Consider the following 19,921-nt stretch of genomic DNA (forward strand, 5'->3'; position numbering starts at 1 on the left):
AAAATTTCAAAGCAGTCGGAATATTCCATCTTGGTGCTTTGATTTTTTTTGTTATAGAGCGTATTTGAGTCCTTCAAAACAAAATAAATTAACGAACTGTTTAAGTAGATGTTTGTAAACAAAGCTTTTGGATGACATTAAAGAAAAGAATATCTACTTATATATTCTTTGATTAAAGTTCCCTTTTTACTTCCTTGTATGAAGTAAAGGAAGTTTTGTAATCGCGAAAAATTTCGGGTATCGTATTTCAATGAAAATATCCATTTTGATCACTATCAAATGGAATTTAACAATGTTTATAAAGTATATGTATGTATCTCGTATAACTCAAAAACGAGTAGCCTCAGAACGTTGAAATTTTGCATATAGGACTGCATGTAGTTGTGCATCTTCCTTTTTGGTTGAAATCGGCTGCACTGAAAGTATGTAAATATATGTATATATACATATATATATACAGATGGAGGACAAAATAATACAAACATCTGTGAAATAATGGAAAATCTTTATTAATAGGTGGTTGAACCAACCTTTGACTGAAGTACAGATTGAATGCAATGTGAGATAGATGCACAAAGGCCGTGGACAGTATTTAAAGGAATATTAAGCCATTCCTCCTGCAGAGCGGTCTCTAATTCCGAAAGTCCGGATGGAGGTGGAAATAGGGAACGAAGTTTGGACTCCAAATATGCCCATAAATACTAATTCAGAAGTCAAACAACAAAAATCAGCGTTATACCTACAAAATTTTCACAGGACTAGTTTCGATGGTTTTACCGAACCATCATCTTCAGCTGCAAAACCGTAAATTTTTGTTGTTTGACTTCTGAATTAGTATTTATTCGGCGTGTTATTGTGTCTTAATTATGCCCATAAATGTTCAATAATATTTAAGTCTGGAGATTGAGGGGGCCAAGCGAGATGTTCAATTGCATCGTCATGCTCTTCGAACCATTCTTAAGTACATCTAGCAGTGTGGATAGGGGCATTGTCATCTTGAAAAAGTGGTCGCTTCCCAGGGAATACAGTCTGGACAAAAGGATGGACATGATCCCCTAGAATGCTAAGATAGTGATTTAATGTGATCCTCCCATGCAGAATAACAAGTGGCCCAAGACCGCGCCAAGATATCGCACCCCATACCATAATGGTGTCATACCATAATACCCCATGCTTCACAGTCGGCAAGAGGCAGTCAGGTTCAAATGCTTCTTTGGGCGTTCTCCAGACAAACGCGTCAGGTCGTCTGAAATAAGGTGAATGACAATTCATCTGACCATATTACCTGTTGCCACTGCTGCGGGGGCCAGTCTTTGTGATCTCTGCACCATTGGCGTCGCTTGAAAGCATTAGTTTCTGTCACCAAGGGTTTACGAATTGCCACTCTGCCATAAATGCTCGCAGCATGAAGTTCTCTTTTGACAGTTTTTGTTGAAACAGGGTCCTGGAGATGACTGTTCATTTTGGATGTTATCTCAGATAATCACTGCTTGTGCTTTCGGGCTACTATGCTCTTCAAGACCCGTCTATGCCTATAAACCAGCTTTTACTTTCGGCCACTGTTGTGCTTTGAAGACGTTGTCTTACCCTCTTTCGTGTACGCTGTCATAACAGCTGATACCCCTTGCACACCCACAAGGTTTGCTGTTTCCGTAACCGATGCTCCAATTAAACACACTCCAACTATCATTTCTCTTTGGAACTCTGACAGGTCTGACATTTCAACTTCTCACAGACAGTTCGATTGAAGCATGCAACGCAGGTGACTGCTGTTGAGAGACTGATACCTTCCTCTTCATGGCTCACTAGGTGGTGAGGCTGTACTGCAGGTGTGAAATACATCATACTTATTCACAGGTGTTCCTATTATTTTGTCCTCCATCTGTATATATAATTATTATTAATATTATTATAAGGGCACAGCCCCGATCCTCCTAGCCGGCACAAGCTGGCTATATGATCAAAAAGTGGTACTGGCCCAAAATTGGAGTCCAAAATTTGAGACTCAGTGCCAAATTCCAATTCTTTCTTTGTTCGTATTTATAATCTTCATTATTGTCTCTGCAAAATCTTTCAAATTTGAATAGTTCCTTTTTAAATATTCCTTAAAATTCTTTCTGTATTTCTTTCTTGCTTTCTGGGTAAGCGTACATTCATACACACACATATATATATATGTGTGTGTGTGTATATATCCACTCTGTTACTCGTCTCGGTGAGCTCAGCTTTTATTTTATTCTTATATGTTGGTAAATTGTGCAGTTTTTGCTTTAAAAATGATTGAATTATGTTGCTTTTATGTTCCGGTTAAGGATTTTATGGCTTTAGTTATTCTCCATGCAATTAGTTGTAGAATTATCAATAATTTAAATGTTGTTTAAGTACAGCTAAGCCTAACTTATCAGCCATATTTGTTTACATTTGAAACTTAGCAGAATAGTTTATTAAGTCTGCAGTTCCAGTGTCTTTTTGCTGAGTGGGACTAAAAGTAAACTTTCAGTTTTGTGTACTGATAAATTTTCCTTTTTGCCCACAGGCCAAATTGCTTATTTTTGTGTAGAAACTCTAATTTGAATTGTGAAAAGGTGTCTTTAAATTGTTTTAACTTTTGGTGTTTTATGTTTTTCTATATTTTTCAATTTTTAATGAAGATATTTTGAGGTTTTTATATGTTTTTGACTTGCCGTGAAGTGAGAACTGGATTAATTGAATGATAAATATATGTGTAATGAAATTTGAGGAAATAAGTTTAAATGAAATGCAGCAAAAAATGCATATAATTTAATAGGCCGTACAATGAAGTCATGTGGTGTCCACATCAGATTTTTTTTACTTCTTTGTACAAAGAAAATGAAGTATTGTAACCACAAAAAATTTCGGGTATTGTATTTCAACGGAAATATCGATTTTGACCATTCCCGAATCCATTTGAACGATTTCTTTATTTTTTGCATGATATGTGTATGTATAATATAAGCACCCTTTTTCCAAAAAAGATTGTAAAATGGTTTCAAAAGGGAGTTTTTCGTGGCATCTGTATGTTCACATGTATCTATTTACATATACAGGGTGTTTCAGGAAATCGGTTGCAAACTTTCAGGAGAGTACAACTTTTGATGGAAAATCGTGTAGCAATGCAATTATTCGAAAAGGCTTTCCACGGTAGTGACAACACAAAATGCAGGAAATGAAGAAAATGAACATGATGAGGAAACATGTTTATTATGCTTAGTACAGTAGAAATCAAGAAACAAGAACAAATGTAGACCTTGATGCAGGCCTTACATCTCCACCACATGGAAGATTTGATGTTCTGGAAAATACCGGGCATGGCTCAGACGTCCCCAGCAGCTGTCACGATGCATGCAACAAATTCCTCTTCTAACAGGGATTTCATACATCAGTGTCTTGATGTACCCTCACAAGGAAGTACTCAGTGGAAGTGAGATCTGGAAATCTTGTTGGTCAATGCACCGGATACCACTGCTGATCCCATGTTAAGGATGTGTTTCAAACATAATTTTGAATCCCTTCTTTGATTATGATTGTCTGTTTTTGTTCTTATTTCTTTGTTTCCGCTGCACTAAGCATAATAAACATATATTCTCACCCTTTTCGTGTCCTCCTTTTGTTGCATTTTTGAGTCGTCACTACCGCAACAGGAAAGCGATTCTGACCATGCATTGTTATGTGTTTTTCTATTGTCTAGTTGTACCCAGTCTCTCCTGAAAGTTTGTAACTGATTTTCTGAGACATACAGTATATTCAAAAATGATTAGCCATAGAACTTTGAAAATATGTTTATGGGACTACTATAATTTCTGGTTGTGCACTAGTCTTTTTTATTGCATAAGCAGTGTGTGTATATATATATCCACTCCCTTACCTGGCATATGTCCTCACCCAGTGTTTATTTTCGCAATCATTGGTTGTAGTCATATCTTCTCGACTATATCGTTTTAAATAATGAAAAAATTTTCGCCAGTTAAAAACATAACTTTCGACATATACGAAATTTAACTTTTCATGTGGTCTTCCGGTTCCTATACTGATATACTCATGAAAAATAAATTATATGACGTTTCACTGCCGTGTAACAAATAATGACTGTGATATTTAATTCAGATTTTGCAATTTTTTATGTCATTTCCAACCCAGGTAGAAAAGTTTGAACTGTTTAAAATGTTAAAAGTAGTGGCATTGTAATTTATGTTAAACAAGTAGTAAACTATTTTCCTTCCTAATACCTGGAAGGAGACAAGACAAAAATTTGTAAAGAAAATATGTTTATGTGTGCCACATTTATCATCTGTAAAATTTAAATTTTAGTCAAGATACAGATTTTTAGAGTGTAAAGGTTAGCTCACATTTAGATTTGCACTTAGAATTTAAATATCTTATCCAGGCTTTTAAAGCCTTGTTATGCGCTAGTTAAATTATGTTAAGGGAAGTTGTAGGGATTTGCTTATTTTGCATAACAAATTATTTTAATTTTGATACCTTTCCTGAACTCCCCAAGTTCCCCCTCACATTTCCTCGCTAGGATGTAAATTTAAGTCAAGTGAGTATTTAAACAGATGAATCTCTGAGTTTATTCAGAGCATGTCTTTGCTAGCCAACGCACATTTTGTTGCTCTCTTGCTGTTATACTAGTATGCCTCTTGGCCATTTCGGATAATTGTCACGCATGTTACATGTTGTTGAGTCAACCTAAGTTAATCATACTTCGGCATGCTAATCCAGCACTATTCTAATTAGACTTTGAATTGATTTATATTCTACATTTAAGTTTTCATTGCAAGTTGACAGTGTTATTGTAAAGCACGCAGATCGTACTGGCAAGGAATCCTATAAATACCCCAGGAATTCATATCCGGAATGGGGTCCTTGAGTATAGGAGTTGGAATTTTATTGATGGGAGAGTAAACAACCCGAAAGTTAAATTTCTGCAAAATATGTGCAACTTTATAGCTAATTGATGGAAAGAAGGGAATGACAACAGAATTTTTATAATCTCCTAAAATAAGAGTGTGGCTTTTAGTGTGTTGAGATGAGAATTTTTTAACTACTTGATTAATAATGTTGGGTGAAAAGCCCCTGTCAATAGCTATTGCTTTTAAATAATTTAGTTCTTCATCAAGGGCTAGTTTGGAGGAGCAAACTTGAAGAGCACGGAAAACATAGGAATAAAATGAAGCTAACTTTTGTTTAGTCGGATGACATGTTTTAAAGTGTGGTGGAAGGCAAACCGATGAAGGTTTACGGTAAACTGTAGTACTGAAGTTGGATGTGTTACGTGTGACCAGAATGTCGAGAAACGGAAGAGAATTGCAAGTCTCAAGTTCAGAAGTGAACTGAATAGCAGGATCAATAGAATTCATTGTTGAAAGAACTCTATTTAAATCATCTTTATCACCTTCAAACAGGGTAAAAGTATCGTCTATGTAATGTTTAAATAATTGTATTACGGTAAAAATATCGCATAATTTGTTTCATTTGATGATTAATGTGAATCATTTGTTTTAAATATTTCAGCATTTCCTAAACGCATTTTCTGTTCTCTCAACAAATAGAGTAGTATGCAAAAGCATAACAAATTTGCATACCAGTTCATAAAACAATTATTGTTACTAAAGCTGACTTACAGAAATTCTGTATTACTCACTTCTGAGAATATACACTATACTATGACCTTTACAGAAATGCTTAAATTTTATTTGTTTCTCATACGGTAAACTGAATTTCATTCAGTTCACTCAGCTGTTTAGGCATTAAATTTCACAAGCTCCTTTATTTAGTCAACACATATGGGGAGTAAACACTTACTGTATACTGACTTGAATGATAGCAGTAATAATTAATATATAATAATTGAAAATAAATTGAAAAATTATTATTAAGAATGAAACGATTATCGACGAGAAAAATACCAGAGATGCATGAACTTTATAGAAGCGCAAGAAAATTCGATGAAGATTTTCTGCTATCCACAAATTTCTACAAACAGACAATGAAATCAGGGCATTTGGAATTATTTTAATATGATTTTTCAGAGCAAAGATGATTATTCAGAAAATGTGTTTTGATGTAAATATGAGGTAACATGAAATATAGGCATTCTTGCTATCCTTCTCCTTTAATATAAACATGATTCAGTTTTTTTTATTTAATTTAAATAATATGAAGAGATCATGTTTTACAATGCATACTTTCAAAAAGTTATCCATATAAGAATTTGGAACATAATAAAAATGTTTAGGAGAAGTAGTTATGAGATTAGTTTCAGATATTAAAATCTGATGACCCTGATGCTTTACTTTCTTTAAAGTACTTCATTTTTCTTTAAACTGGCCTTTCTTTAAAATTTTCATTTGTTTTCTTTATTGAAACCAGAAATGATTTCAAATTGTTAAAATGCCAAAAAGGCATCAATACATGTTTTAGCAATAATGCTATAGTTTTTTTTTACTAGACGAGAATTAAAGAAACAGTTTCCTTAGTATACGTTTAACTCAAGAGAAATAGGTTATTTGATTTCTTTAATATAAAAAAACAAAAATGGTGTGAAAGGAAATATGAAAACACATTTATGCCTTTCATTTTAGAAACTATGCAATTAAAACTGAATTTCAGTTATTCTTAAGTTCAAATTGAAATTGGCTGTATTTATGAAAATAAAAGTAATTGCACTACTTAATTTTGTAGGAATAACTTTACAACTTTTGTTAAAATTAAAAAACAACGAAAATATAAAATTCCTCCTCTTACATTAAAAGAAATATTTGTTTGTCCCACAGTATAATGCAGCGCTATTATACGGAGTTTTCAGAACCTTCGATTGACGCTCCAGAAATTGGTTTTCTGTTACGAAATTTCCAAACAAATTTGTTTGCTTATTTAAATGTGGCAAAGAACTGAAGTCCGTCCCAATAAAAAGAATTCCATGAAGTTATATTTTACTTTAAAATCAGTTTTTCTTCCCTTGTTTGACAAAGACTTTACTTTAATTCATCAGTGTTTTATAATATGCGAATTTCCAAGTTATCACAATGAAATTTTTGAATTCCTTTGTGAAAGATTCCTTTCTTAATTATTAAGCTGTTCAAATACGATTGCAGAAATTAGTATCTTTTCAATATCTATTTCTGCAAATGATAAATTAAAGCAAAACTAGATGTGGTAAGCTTAGATAATTAAATTAGACGTAATTAGAGGGTTAGATGTAATTTTTAAGTTTATTATAAAAAAATAAAATATCTTGTTTGCAGAAGTGAAATATATTAATTTAAAATAAAATTATTATTTTGAATAAAGTTTATCGGTGAAGCTTAATTATACATTTCGATTTATAGTAATTTTCATTACATTTAGAAAATTCTCTGCAATAGGTTTAATTTTCTTAAAATACAATTTGTAATTCGGTTTCTTTATAACATGAAGTAACTTGTACTTTTAGAGACAAATTACTGTTGATTTATACTCTTTTGTCACAAGTGAAATTTTAACTTCCTTCATATATAAGTAAAGAGGAAATGTAATTTCCTTATTTTTATATTGTTATCATTTAAATAATTTATGTAACTATTTAAAAAATTAATACCATAAATATATTCTCTTAATCTCTCAAGTAACAAATACTTTTGCACAGGTTTTCATGTTTCTTTTAATATATGAAGTGAATACGAGTTAGTTTCCTTAGAAAGTCCTCCACAAAGGAATCCCTTCTCTTAAGTAGGCAGCCCTCATATGTTTTGCCGTATTCAAATAATTTGACCTAAACTAAAAAATATTTTTTTCTAACTAAATCTCTTAATAAGGAAATTGGGTTACTTTAACAATACAAATATATTATACATAAAAGTGTGACGTAATTTGCGAAAAGAAAACATTTGATATAATAAATTTTAAAACTAATCTCAGAAATTTACATATAGGAAATATGTAGAAAAGTTCAGTGTTTTAAAGTAATACACCATTTGTAAAGTTATAATTAAAAAATGTGTTCTATATAACTAAAATGTGGTTATTTAAGTATTGCATCATTTATAATGTGGCGCTAAGTACCACGCATGGAAGGAAGTAATTATTTTGTGAATAATTTCGAAAAATAGCTGAACACAATGAAAGTACTGCAGTAAAATGCATAAAATCAATTCTTTTTTCACATTATCTTTTAACATTAAAAACATCAAAAAGTGAATTATATCTACCAAATAAACCTGACTCCCTAAATTAAAATTTCTAAGCAGTGAGACAAAAATAAGATGACTTTTGATAATGGCCCTTGCTTCACTCTTTGTTATACAAATAAAAGTTAATCTACTGCTAGTATTTCTTTTTGTTCATAGCATTTAAATTACGCTTCTATTATTACATATTAATTATTACTGATACCATTCACTTCAATGTACAATAAATAGTGCTTACCTGAAAATGTAGCACAGACGATGTGTTCGGTGAGCAGAACTAAAAAAAATGTTCGCGAAAATCCTTAAGACAAACAAACACTATGCAGACAACTCTTTTGTCAGTCTCTAGATACAGTAGAATGTGAATCCATTCACCGCAGAATATAGTTCAATGATTTCGAAGTACCACATCAATAAAAACACTCTAAAAACTGTTAATATTTTTAATAAAAAAGAAATAACTAAAATTGCAAGCTGTTAGCATAAAATAATCATTTATTTAGAAAGTTTACTGAAACACATAGCAATGAATCGGGGGAGAGGGAGGTCAGCGCGCAGGAATACCTCCCATTAAAGAAGAATTACGTGTGCAAGATCAAGAAAGGTCAGGGCGGGGAAGACTGCGAATTTCTTGTCGTCACATTAAACATTTGCTGTGACGTGTATGTCACATCCACATCACAATGCGGCATTTCTGAGACGTTGTACCGTGGTCACAAATGTAATGTGAAGAAAATGCAACATTGAGAGCTCACTGCAACGTCATAGCAACTAAGTGTGCTGTATGGGATAGTTCTTCCTCTTCATTCAAAGTTAATTCAAATGCAGAAGTCTTCAGCACCAAAATCAGCTTTATCACAATTGGCGCTCTTATTAATGTCTTAAAATCTGAATTTCGCCAATTTTCATGAGTACTGTATGCTAGATTATGCCCTTTATAATTTTTACTATATACATTTCTAAAATTTGGTGGCACACTTTAAGAATTTGGCGGCACAAGTGGTTGAGAATCACTGCTCTAAGGAGGCAGAATCACTGCTGTTCCTGACTGTGAATTCTTGCATCCAGCATTTAACATCATTGGGAATAGTTCTTTCAAAGATGAAGTAGCATTAAAAATTTAGAATAAATTGCATATGCAAGTAGTCAGAAGAGATGTGTATTTTATTCTTTTCCGAGAAATGGGCTTGTTACTAAGTTTTAGCTTTCTAAGATTTCTGATAAAGGTCTAGAAAGAGACATCAATAAGATTGTGGTTTCCAGTTTTATCATTCTAGAATTCTTGTTTTAAGTTTTTTTATTTGCTTAAGAGATAATGGATGTATTTTGCTTAAATGGGTTTATCACATGCTTTTTTTTAAAATGTGCTTAATTTAAAAGAAAAAAAAAAAAAAAAGACATTTAAGACTTAGCCTTTAATTCCTTTCAGTGTAGCTTAGTTAGATGCTGACTGGGCAATTATTTTATCATTCTAGAATTCTAGTCTTAAGTTTTTTTATTTGTTTAAGAATACAATAATGGATGTATTTTACTTATGTGGGTTTATAACATTTTTTTTTTTAATGTGCTTAATTTAAAAGAAAAAAATGGCATATAAGACCTAGTCTTTAATTGTGTAGCTTAGTTAGCTGCTGGTTGGGCAAATTATTGCTGTAATGAAACATAGCTATACCAAATAGACACAATAAAGATAAAACTAATCAAATTTTTATCGGAAACCTAAACTTTGTTTATACAAAACTGAGAGATAATTTACAGACTAACATTAGCAGTTTATGGCTGGTAATCATCTAAACTTATTTATAAATGCAACAAGCAGTTCTGTGCAAATTAGCAAAGCACCTAGATTCCTGTTCTGGAGAGCTAAAACTAAAATTCGCACAGAAATATGGTAAAGATAAATCTTACCGACTGAAAAATTTGGCAATCTTTCAGCTTCAACAGAGTGGCAAGTTGACAAGGCTTCTAAAATTTTCTTTAGACAGTCATGCAGTTGCTGGAATTATATTTAACTACATTCTACTACCTACTCAATATCTGCAGTTTCTTCTTTTATTTTCAATTCATATATATATTTTTCTGAAGAATGAATCAGAAATAAGAGAATGAAAGAAAAAATAATTTCAAAATAGTACCTGATAATAATATAAGAATAAAACTTAGCAGATTTTTTTATTAGAAGTTTTTATATTGGTTATTACAAAGTATATTACAAATAATCTGTGTGAGAGAAACATTTTTATCTATGATATATGTCCCATATTGTCTAAAGTATGAAAAAATAGTATAAAATTTGATTATAGTCAGTGTAAATGCTTACATAAAAGACCATGAACAAATAACTGTTGGGTGGAATAAATCAGGGATTTTTTATTTATTTATTTATTTATTTTGTGAAATTAGAAGTTCTAATATGCAGTTTCTCCCTTTTACCAGTCTTTTGTTCCAGTCAATTCATATCAGTTGCTTTTATTCCACTAACATCATTTAATTCTTCTGCATTTTATTGTATTGATATCGGAAAAAAGTATGTTCATATATTTGGAGTAATAGAAGTATGTAATAAAAAGTTTGAAGAATTTTAAGTTTTATGTGAGTTATGACTTTTTAAAGTGAATCTAATTTTTTGTTTAGACAGAAATTTCAGAAAAGGAGTAACTAGAAACTGATTATCCTTCATCTTGCATGTTGTCAAATTAGAATTAAATTAAAAAAAAAATAATAACCTCTTATGTTGTGAAATTTTTCTAGGAGAAAAGAACAGTTTCAAATAATGACTGTTACTTTTAATGCATTGTTGTTATTGTCTATGTGTTCTGTACAGAACATTTTTATCAGTTATGACTGGCAAGATGTTTGGTTTTTCCAGTTTTATTCCCTTTTCATTTTAATTGTTGATATTTAAGCATCAGTTAATATGCAAAGTATTGACGATGAAAAAACTGAGAAGAAAAACATTGCTTTAAATATTGCTGCTTTTGATTTTTCAGTTTATTTTTATTGTTTGCTTTGAGAATTTCGTGGGTCATACTTGTTTAACCTTTTATCACACTGTTAGTAATGTTGCTGAACACATTGTTTTTGTTGACTTATTCATATATATTTTTTAATTAAGTATTTTGTTTAATTGTACTAGCTACTTTAGAGCTTTCTGTAATCATTGGACTCATTGGTGCTGGAATCTGGTTGGCCATGTGGTTATGGTCATATATTTCTCTAATATCATTGCTACTTATTGGATTTGTCTTTGGATTTTTAGTAACAGCAGCAATATTTTATACACCTGTTGGTAAGTGTTTTAAAATAAAAATTTTATTATTTAAATAAACATGAAATCTTACCTCTTCTTTTATGTTGTACCTTCTCCTAGTATTGTTTGTTATGCTTACTGAGATCTGTACTTGAGGTCAGCTCTGAGGGGATCATCATGTACATTCTCCTAGTTAACATTCCTCTGAGAGGATGATTAGTGAGTTTGTAAGCTCTGCAAACAATATACAGTCAAAAGTCGTTAATTCGGACACGCATAATTCGGAATGATCTATAATCCGGACCTCAAAGCTAAAAATTTTCTGTGCATGCGCCGCATTGACACATGCGCATAGGCGATTACGTGTGCGCATATGACTGTGCGCAAGCGCAGAATACGTTTTCGCGTGCGAGCTTTATGTACGGACGGTATAAGCTAAAATTATATAATTATCGATTTCAGTTAATGTTGATGATTGCGTTGTTCCTTAATTTTTTAATTGGATCAGGCTTATTATTTTTGCAGACTGTAAGAGCAATACTATAAAAGTAAACTTGAACTTTCGGTTATGTCAAATAGAATTTCCAATTCTGGAGCTCTCAAAGGATCGTACAAAACGAAAGTATGTTTCGATGTTCATCAAACAAAAAGTGGAATTGCTGCAAAAAAATGGATAAAGACATGAAGAATGTGACAGAGAGGTTAGTGAAAACGAAAAAATTTCGATTGACATGTTAGTCGGTATTCTCGGCACAGCAATTAACGGGACTTGAACAGCGAAACTTTGTAACTGAACAAGAAATTATGTCTGTTTATAGAATTAAAGAGAAAGTATTATCACATAAAATGAAGCAACTTACATTGAAAGAAATGTTTAATAAAGTAAACAAATAAATATTAAGCTTTTTTTTTTTTTTTTTTTTTTTTTTTTTTGTAAATTTTGATACCCTTTAGATCATAATTGTTCTTTATTTCATAAATTACGTTTTCATATTTTTAATTTTAAAATTTCTGCATGCCATCTTGCGAGATTTAAACTGATGATCTATTATCCAGAAAAATCGATAATCCGGAATCGCCGAAGTCCCGACAAGTCCGGATTAACGACTGTTGACTGTATAAGCTTTTGTTTGTACAACTTTACGTAGACTGAAAATGCCAGTGGTGGAAAAAATTTATTAGAATAACAATGTTTCAAAAGATCAGTGTCTTAAGTAATAAATAGTTTTCTTTAAAATATAATAATAAAAGGCTATTCTTAAACAGATAGATAATGTTTTTGTGATGTAGCAACCGTTATATTCGTTGGTGACCCAAGTTAGAAACAGTAAATATTATGGCATATAGCAAGAAAACAGAAAAACAATCAAGTAATGCTAATTTTTTTTTAAATTAGGAAGGTAAGTATAAAAATTCTTTTGGTTTTATCATATAGAAGCATAGTTTAAAATTAATGGTATAACTAATAAAGATACCAAATTTATCTACATTATCTCACAAATAGAAACTGAATATCTAGACACTATGAGACATAATAATTGATAAGGCTGTAAATCAATATTCGTTGACAAAAGAGCATTTATAAAATGTATTCAAAGAAAGTGAAAACAAACTTATCAAACACGCTTTGACTGGCATTGAAATTAGCGACACGAAACCAAGCCATCTATTACAAAAAATGGAATCCTTGGTAACCAATGATATGTCTGACATGGTATTAGAAACACTGTGGATTGAAAAGTTGCCATACCATATTAGTAAATCGGCGATTATGGCTGATAAGATTTTTGAACTGAAGTCATGAAGCTCATTCAACTGATGTTAAGAATTTAAGCACGTCGCAAATTAACATTTCACAATTACTGGAGAAGATATCTTCGTTGGAATGGCAGATTGAAGAGCTCCATTTGTATTGCCAGCCGAATGAAAGAAATTGTAATGCAGAAAGAAATAACAGATCATTATCTAGAGGTGGAAGTCTGAGGTGTTGCAATGCAGATGGTAAACTGTGTTATTACCAATTTACTTTCGGATCAAGATGCTTTCTGGAAAATCATAAGTGTCATCATAGTGTAATGAAAAATAAATGGCAACTATAAAATTTGTGCTGCAAATGGTACTGAAATCCTGTGTTTCGGACACAAAAACTCGTGATTTGGGACTTTATCGTGATTTTCAATGGCCATTTATCAGAGTCATTAAAGGTATTTTGGGTGCAAATTTTCTTAACCGGTTTAATTTATTGATTGATATTAAAAACAAAAACTAATTGATGGTGAAACTAAACTGAACATTATTGGTGAAATTATATCATCAGCCGATGAATCAAATATAAGCACCTTATAAAAAAAAAAAATATTTTGACACAATTTCAGGAAATAACAAAACCTGATTTACTAATTTCTAAAACAACACACAATGTTAAGCATTAAAGATTAGAAATAGGCAAACAGGAATTCAACTTAATGCTTGAAAATGATGTTATCAGACCTTCGAAGTCACCATGCGCACATCCACTTCATTTAGTCACAAAAACATAGTAAGGTGGCAAGACCAAGTGGAGATTATCGCTGCTTAAATTATATCACAGTACCAAATAGCTAAGCTTTACCCAGCATCAAAGACTTTAATCACTTTTAAAAGGCAAGAAGATATTTTCTAAACATGATTTACTTAAAGCCCTTTACCAAATTCCAATAGCAGAAGAAGATAAACAAAACACTCGGATAGTAATACCATTGGACTTTTTTAATTTAACATAATGAGTTTTGGCTTAAGAAATGCTCCCTCTCTTTTCCATGTTTATATGACATCCTAACAGTGTCGGAAACTGAGGTGCAGCATAAAGAACACCTTATGGAGGTATTTAATATAATTTAACAGTATGTTCTACATATCAAACCATCAAAATCAGTGATGGGAGTGAACAAAGTAGAATTTTTAGGATGTTTGATTCATCAAACAGCTCAAAACCTCTTACGGAAAATGTACAAGCCATTACAAATTACAAACATCCTAAAACTATTCATGAACTTCATAAATTTTTAGGAATGATTAACTTTTATAGAACACACTTAAACGATGCAGCTAATACCCAAGCTTCCTTAAATGAGTATTTAAAAGATTCAGTGTTTAGAATAATTGCCAAATGCATTTAACTGCTGAATGTAACTGAGAAGTATCCTTTGAACATGTATCAGCAAATTCATAGTTTATGAGCTACAGATGTCTGAAGATCAGTAACAAAATGTTGAGGCTAGCTACATATGCATCCTATTCCCATTTGATATCCTGAGATGAACTCCAACATCTTGTAAACATCCAAATCTCTTTTTCACAAATTATTGAAGCATACTAAGATCTTAGTTAAATGGATTCATAATACACCAGTCATTCTGGAATATGTCTGCCAGGCTGCAGCAATGATATACTGCTTCTGTTTCTGGTAATGGATTTCTTGAGACTTATTGCAACATTTACATGCATAATATAATCTTTCCTAATTGTCTTTGTAATCCATTCTATATGAAAGATTTTGCTTGTTACACCTGAAGTTTCATACCTTACCCCACTACCATTGTGGGATAATTATTCTTTGATTATTCCTGCACATCATCTGTGGAATCCTGTTGGCCTATCATTTCATTGTTAAGTTACATGTTTTTACATTCTTGGCACAGTGCAGAGAGTTAGGTTTTGCATTAACTTCTCACTACGTTCAACATCTCATAGCTCGTAAAGTATGTGTATTTTGTACTGTAAGACATTTTTGCTCATCTTCAGTCAAATAATGCAGGGGTGGCCAACTTTTTTGTATATGAGATCAACTTTTTATCTTAAAAGTGTGTCACAATCGACTTGTTTTCATAGGTGTAGTCTAAGGGGGGAGAAAGGTTAAAATACAAACGATATTTATACACTGTGTTTCAGTATAAGGTGCATTCCAGCGAAGTATGGGTAGAAAAGTAAAATATACGTTCAAAACTATTTTTTAAATCACTTATTAAGTTTTCGAGATATATGCTTATGAAGAAAATACATTTCCAGACCCAGAGACTTTTAATAGCAGCATTCCGTACTTGCGGTACCTAAAATTCGATTTTCCTACACTTTTCAAGATAGATTTTTACTAAATTGCAATTTAATTTTTTTTATCTACTGTCATATATAAATTGTTGTACTATTTGTTCGTTAATATGAAAAAGTTGTTGTAAAATGCACCGTATGGCTGATAATTTGATTTCAATACTTCACTTTCGCATTTTTTTGGGCCGGGAGAACTTATCGTGAAAGAATAACATGGCTTACTTTTTGCTAATCTATCAGTAGCTCGCTTAGCATACCCCGTACCGAAATATAGATATAAGGTTTATCTACCTACGTAAAAACCAACAACAATAATTATTTAAAGATCCCAAAAACTCTTGTCAAAGGGAAAAAGAGCATGGGTAATTATTACCAATATTTGTTAATTCAAAGTAGCTACAGATAAAGACAGATTTAGAATTTAGCTTGTTGCCTTAGCATCAATGGGAATACTAAGTTTGCATGTTCTTAACCAAGGAATCATAATTAAGTGTATATCCTGACAAAGATAATAATGAGCCTTCAGTATGGGAAGTAGTCAGGATAGAACGTTGTTTAGTCTTTGTTGGTTTCAAGTATGAAAATGACGATTGACCATAGGTATATAGATCCGAAACAAGAATAGATATATTCACTACATTTTGTGATACTGGGATATTTTTCTCGCTTGACATATTTCCAGAAATCTTCTTCATATTTTCGGGCTTGTAAGATTAAGTTAAATTGTAAAAGTATAATTTCATTTTCTAATGCCTTTTGGTCCATATGAATCATGTCTGAAATTTTTTGGCTAATGTGTTTCACACTTAAATCTTTTTTAAAAGCAAATGAATTCCACAATTTCTTTAATTTTTTCAAAATCCTGGAATCTTATCTCAAAATCTTCAGTTACCTTTTGGATTTCCGAGACATATTTGTCGATCTTGTAATTAATATTTTTATCTTTTTGTTGGTTATCCACCATATTTGGAAAATGATTCAGATTATTTTGTTGCAGATCTTCTATTAGCAAAATTAATTTTGTTTTATATGTGTCTATACAGCTGATCGTATCAATTACTGTTTTATTTTTACTTTGTAATTCTAAGTTTAAATGACTTAATATTTAAGTAAAATCAGTAAGAGATGCTAAGTCACTAAGCCAAGTTTCATGATTAAAATTTTCACAGCTTCCATCTTATTCGTGAAGAAAATCTATAATTTCAGGCAATAAAATCATGAAATTGCTGCAAAAATTTACCTCTGCTTAGGCATCTGACATTGGTATGTAGTAATACAGGTTGGCCTTCATCGAGCTGCAGTTGGAAGAGACGCCTTTTACGGGAACTTTCTCGAATTGAATTAACAATTTTAAATACTATGTCCATTACCTCTTTTGTGTTTAGTCTCTTGCTAGCTAACACTTGCTGGTGAATTATGCAGTGCTACCTATAAAAGGCAGGGAATTCGTCTTCCTTTTGACATTAGGGCTATAAATCCATTTATGCTACCTATCATTGTAGCCGTGCCATCCATTGTTATTGAGACTATTTTTAAAGAGTGATGCTTTCAGATCATTGAGCAAGCTTTTAAAGGCTTTGAATATGTCTACACCTCTAGTCCTTTCCTTCAAAGAAATCATACCCAACAATTCTTCTTTAGATGTAAAATCCATATAAACCATATGAACGAAAACAAGTAATTGTGCCGTATCACTTAGATCTGTCAATTCAGCACACTGAAGAGGAACATAAAAACATCTTTTAATATCCTTATGTAACTGTTCTTTTACATTCTCACTCATCCTTTCAATTCATCGCATCACTGTATTTCAAGGCAATTGTAGATCTTGAATTGCAGCAAAAATTTCACTCTTGTTCTTAAAATTGTTGGCATTTATAAAACAATTTCCTTTACAAATTCACTGTCGGAAAATGGCTTACATTTTATTGCTAAAAGATAGCTTTGAATGATGCAGTAATTACTGCGTGTGACTTCAACCTTGGCTTTTTAAAAATGCTTTGTTGATTTGTTAATCGAGTTTTAAGATCCCTAACTTTGTTTTCTCAGTTCAGAATTTGGTGGATAATCTGTTTGATACTTGTTAAGTAAATCTAAAAAATGTCTCTCCAGATTACCCTTTTTAGCAATGGCTACTGAGGTAAAGCATATTAAACAACAACATTTATCATTCAACACTGTAAAAATGTAATCGAGTTCCCATTCTTCATTGAAGTTTTCGATTTCTTCGATTTACTACTCATATTCATGGGTATACTAGAATGCAAAGAAGTATGACAGTTTAATGAATAAATATTGAATAAAATATTTTTCTAGAAAATTCAGAACTTATGAACTGCGGCTATTATCTTCGTTACATTGAGAGAAATTATAATACTATGAAATTAAATACTATGATTGGACATGGTAATACAAGTGTATTGACTCTGACTCCAAAATAATCTTTATTTTTACAACTCTGTTTCATCAAATAACGTCAATGCACGTTTTAAATCAAAAATAATCTTTATTTCATTTTTAGCAAATGTAAACAACTCTTTAGAACAGTATCATTAATTCATTGCCATTCCAAGAACAACAAAAATTGAATGATCTTTTTGTTGCCATTCTGAAAATAACAAAAAACAAATAAAAAGATATTAATCAGTATTTAAAGCTTCTGTATAAGTTCAAGCCACAACAGTACTCCCTTCTCAGTAACTAAGTTACAGTAGAGCATAATATTACCTTTAAAACACACTATTTACAAAAAAAAAAAAAAAAAAAAAAAAACTGATACATATAAATACTAATCCCGAAATCGCACAGGGGGTTTTATTGTATGCCCTGCACGCGACTGTTTTGCAGGAAACTTGTTAATTTTAGGAGGTAAGTCTGTTGAAGGTTTGACAGGTTGTCTAATTGACGTTGTTGGTTGCTTCGTAGTAATGTCTGGTGTTTGCAAGAAATATGCAGGCTTTAATCTATCAATGGACACTATAACATCTTTGTGATTAATTTTTACTGTAAAATACTTTTCTTTTTTGTCAACCACTAGAAAAGGACCATCGAAAGGGGGTTGTCTTTGCGAATAAACACGTGATGTTGTTTTCAAGTCCCTAGGGACAAATATTTTTTGGACATATTTATCAGATACTGTTCTTGGTCCAGTTTTTTCCATAGTTTCTTTTAGCTGCTTGACAAAAATATCAGGTGGTGTAGGAGTTGTGTTATCGTGGAAAAATTCTCCAGGTAATCGTATATTTTGTCCGTAAACCATTTGGGCAATGGTACATGCAGAGTCTTCCTGCATAGCTGTGCGTAAGCCAAGAAGAACAGTTGGAAGTGTTTCAGTCCAGGCCAGGCTATTGTGGGCCATACGTGCGGTCTTCAAAGACCTATGGAGGCGCTCTACCTTCCCATTTGCTTGGGGGTGGTAAGCCGTTGTATGTTGTAATTTTATTCCACACATTTTTGATCGGTTGTTGAACAACTCTGAACTAAACTGCAGTCCACGATCTGTGACTAGGCGACAGGGCGTCCCAAATCTTGAAATCCAATTAGAATAAAATGCTTTAGCAATTGTGTCTGCTGAAATGTTGTTAAGTGGAATCACTTCCATCCAGTTAGAGTACCGGTCAATGCAAGTGAGACAGTAAATATTCCCATGATGGTGGTAGGGGTCCAATAAGATCAATATGCACATCACAAAATCTTTCTGAAGGCAGTTGAAAATCACCGAAACTTGATTTTGTGTGCCTATTAATTTTACTTTCTTGGCAAGCCATGCAAGATCGAGCATTTGTGATCAGAGGTGGTGATCCAAGTTAAAGTGAAGATCCGAGGTAGTTGCATATCTTAATAATGTAAGTTTTCTTTGTTTTTAGCTTTAAAATCGATTCGTTTACTGGCTCAAAAGTGGTACCATTATATGATTTTCAAAAGTTTAATATTGTTTTCATCTTCACATGTAATGTTTGTTTTCGTTCATGTACAATTTAGTGTTTAAAGCTTTAATTTTCCATTTTGTTGCTCTTACTCTCATGTGCTTAACATGTGAAAGCTAGTTTACAAAAAGTTACATTTTATTTTACAGAACACTTCCCATTGACTTCAAATTTTTTCCATGAAATTCTGCTCCTTATTCTGAGAAACTTTATAACTGGAAATAGTGTCTAAGATCAGTATTTAAGGAAATGGAACTTAATCATTCCTTTTTTATATGCAACATATATAGTAAAATTAATAGTATTAAAATGAAAGTGAAATTGTTGTTCTTGGTGAGTAAATATGAATTTGTTGTTCAGTTTTCTAATGTAGGTCGTCACTGTTAGTATAATATTGCAAGCTATCAGTATGTGATGGATTTGGGGTTGAATCCTTGCTAAACTATAGATATTTAAGCTTATGCTGTCTT

General features: G+C 31.9%; 1 protein-coding gene across 2 annotated transcripts in view; it reads left to right on the forward strand.

Annotated features, from left to right (window-relative positions):
- LOC118189993 (transmembrane 7 superfamily member 3-like) overlaps nt 1-19,921 on the forward strand; it is a 128,546-nt gene that overhangs the window by 79,757 nt on the left and 28,868 nt on the right. For both annotated transcript variants that reach the window (XM_085808887.1, XM_085808888.1), the window contains exon 7: nt 11,326-11,478. In XM_085808887.1, coding sequence (XP_085665013.1) covers nt 11,326-11,478 — 153 coding nt within the window. The remainder of the gene's footprint in view (nt 1-11,325; nt 11,479-19,921) is intronic.

The sequence above is a fragment of the Stegodyphus dumicola genome, chromosome X2 (genome assembly GCF_044657685.1).
Source record: "Stegodyphus dumicola isolate Sdum_Otavi_A_Nest chromosome X2, ASM4465768v1".
Taxonomy (NCBI): domain Eukaryota; kingdom Metazoa; phylum Arthropoda; class Arachnida; order Araneae; family Eresidae; genus Stegodyphus; species Stegodyphus dumicola.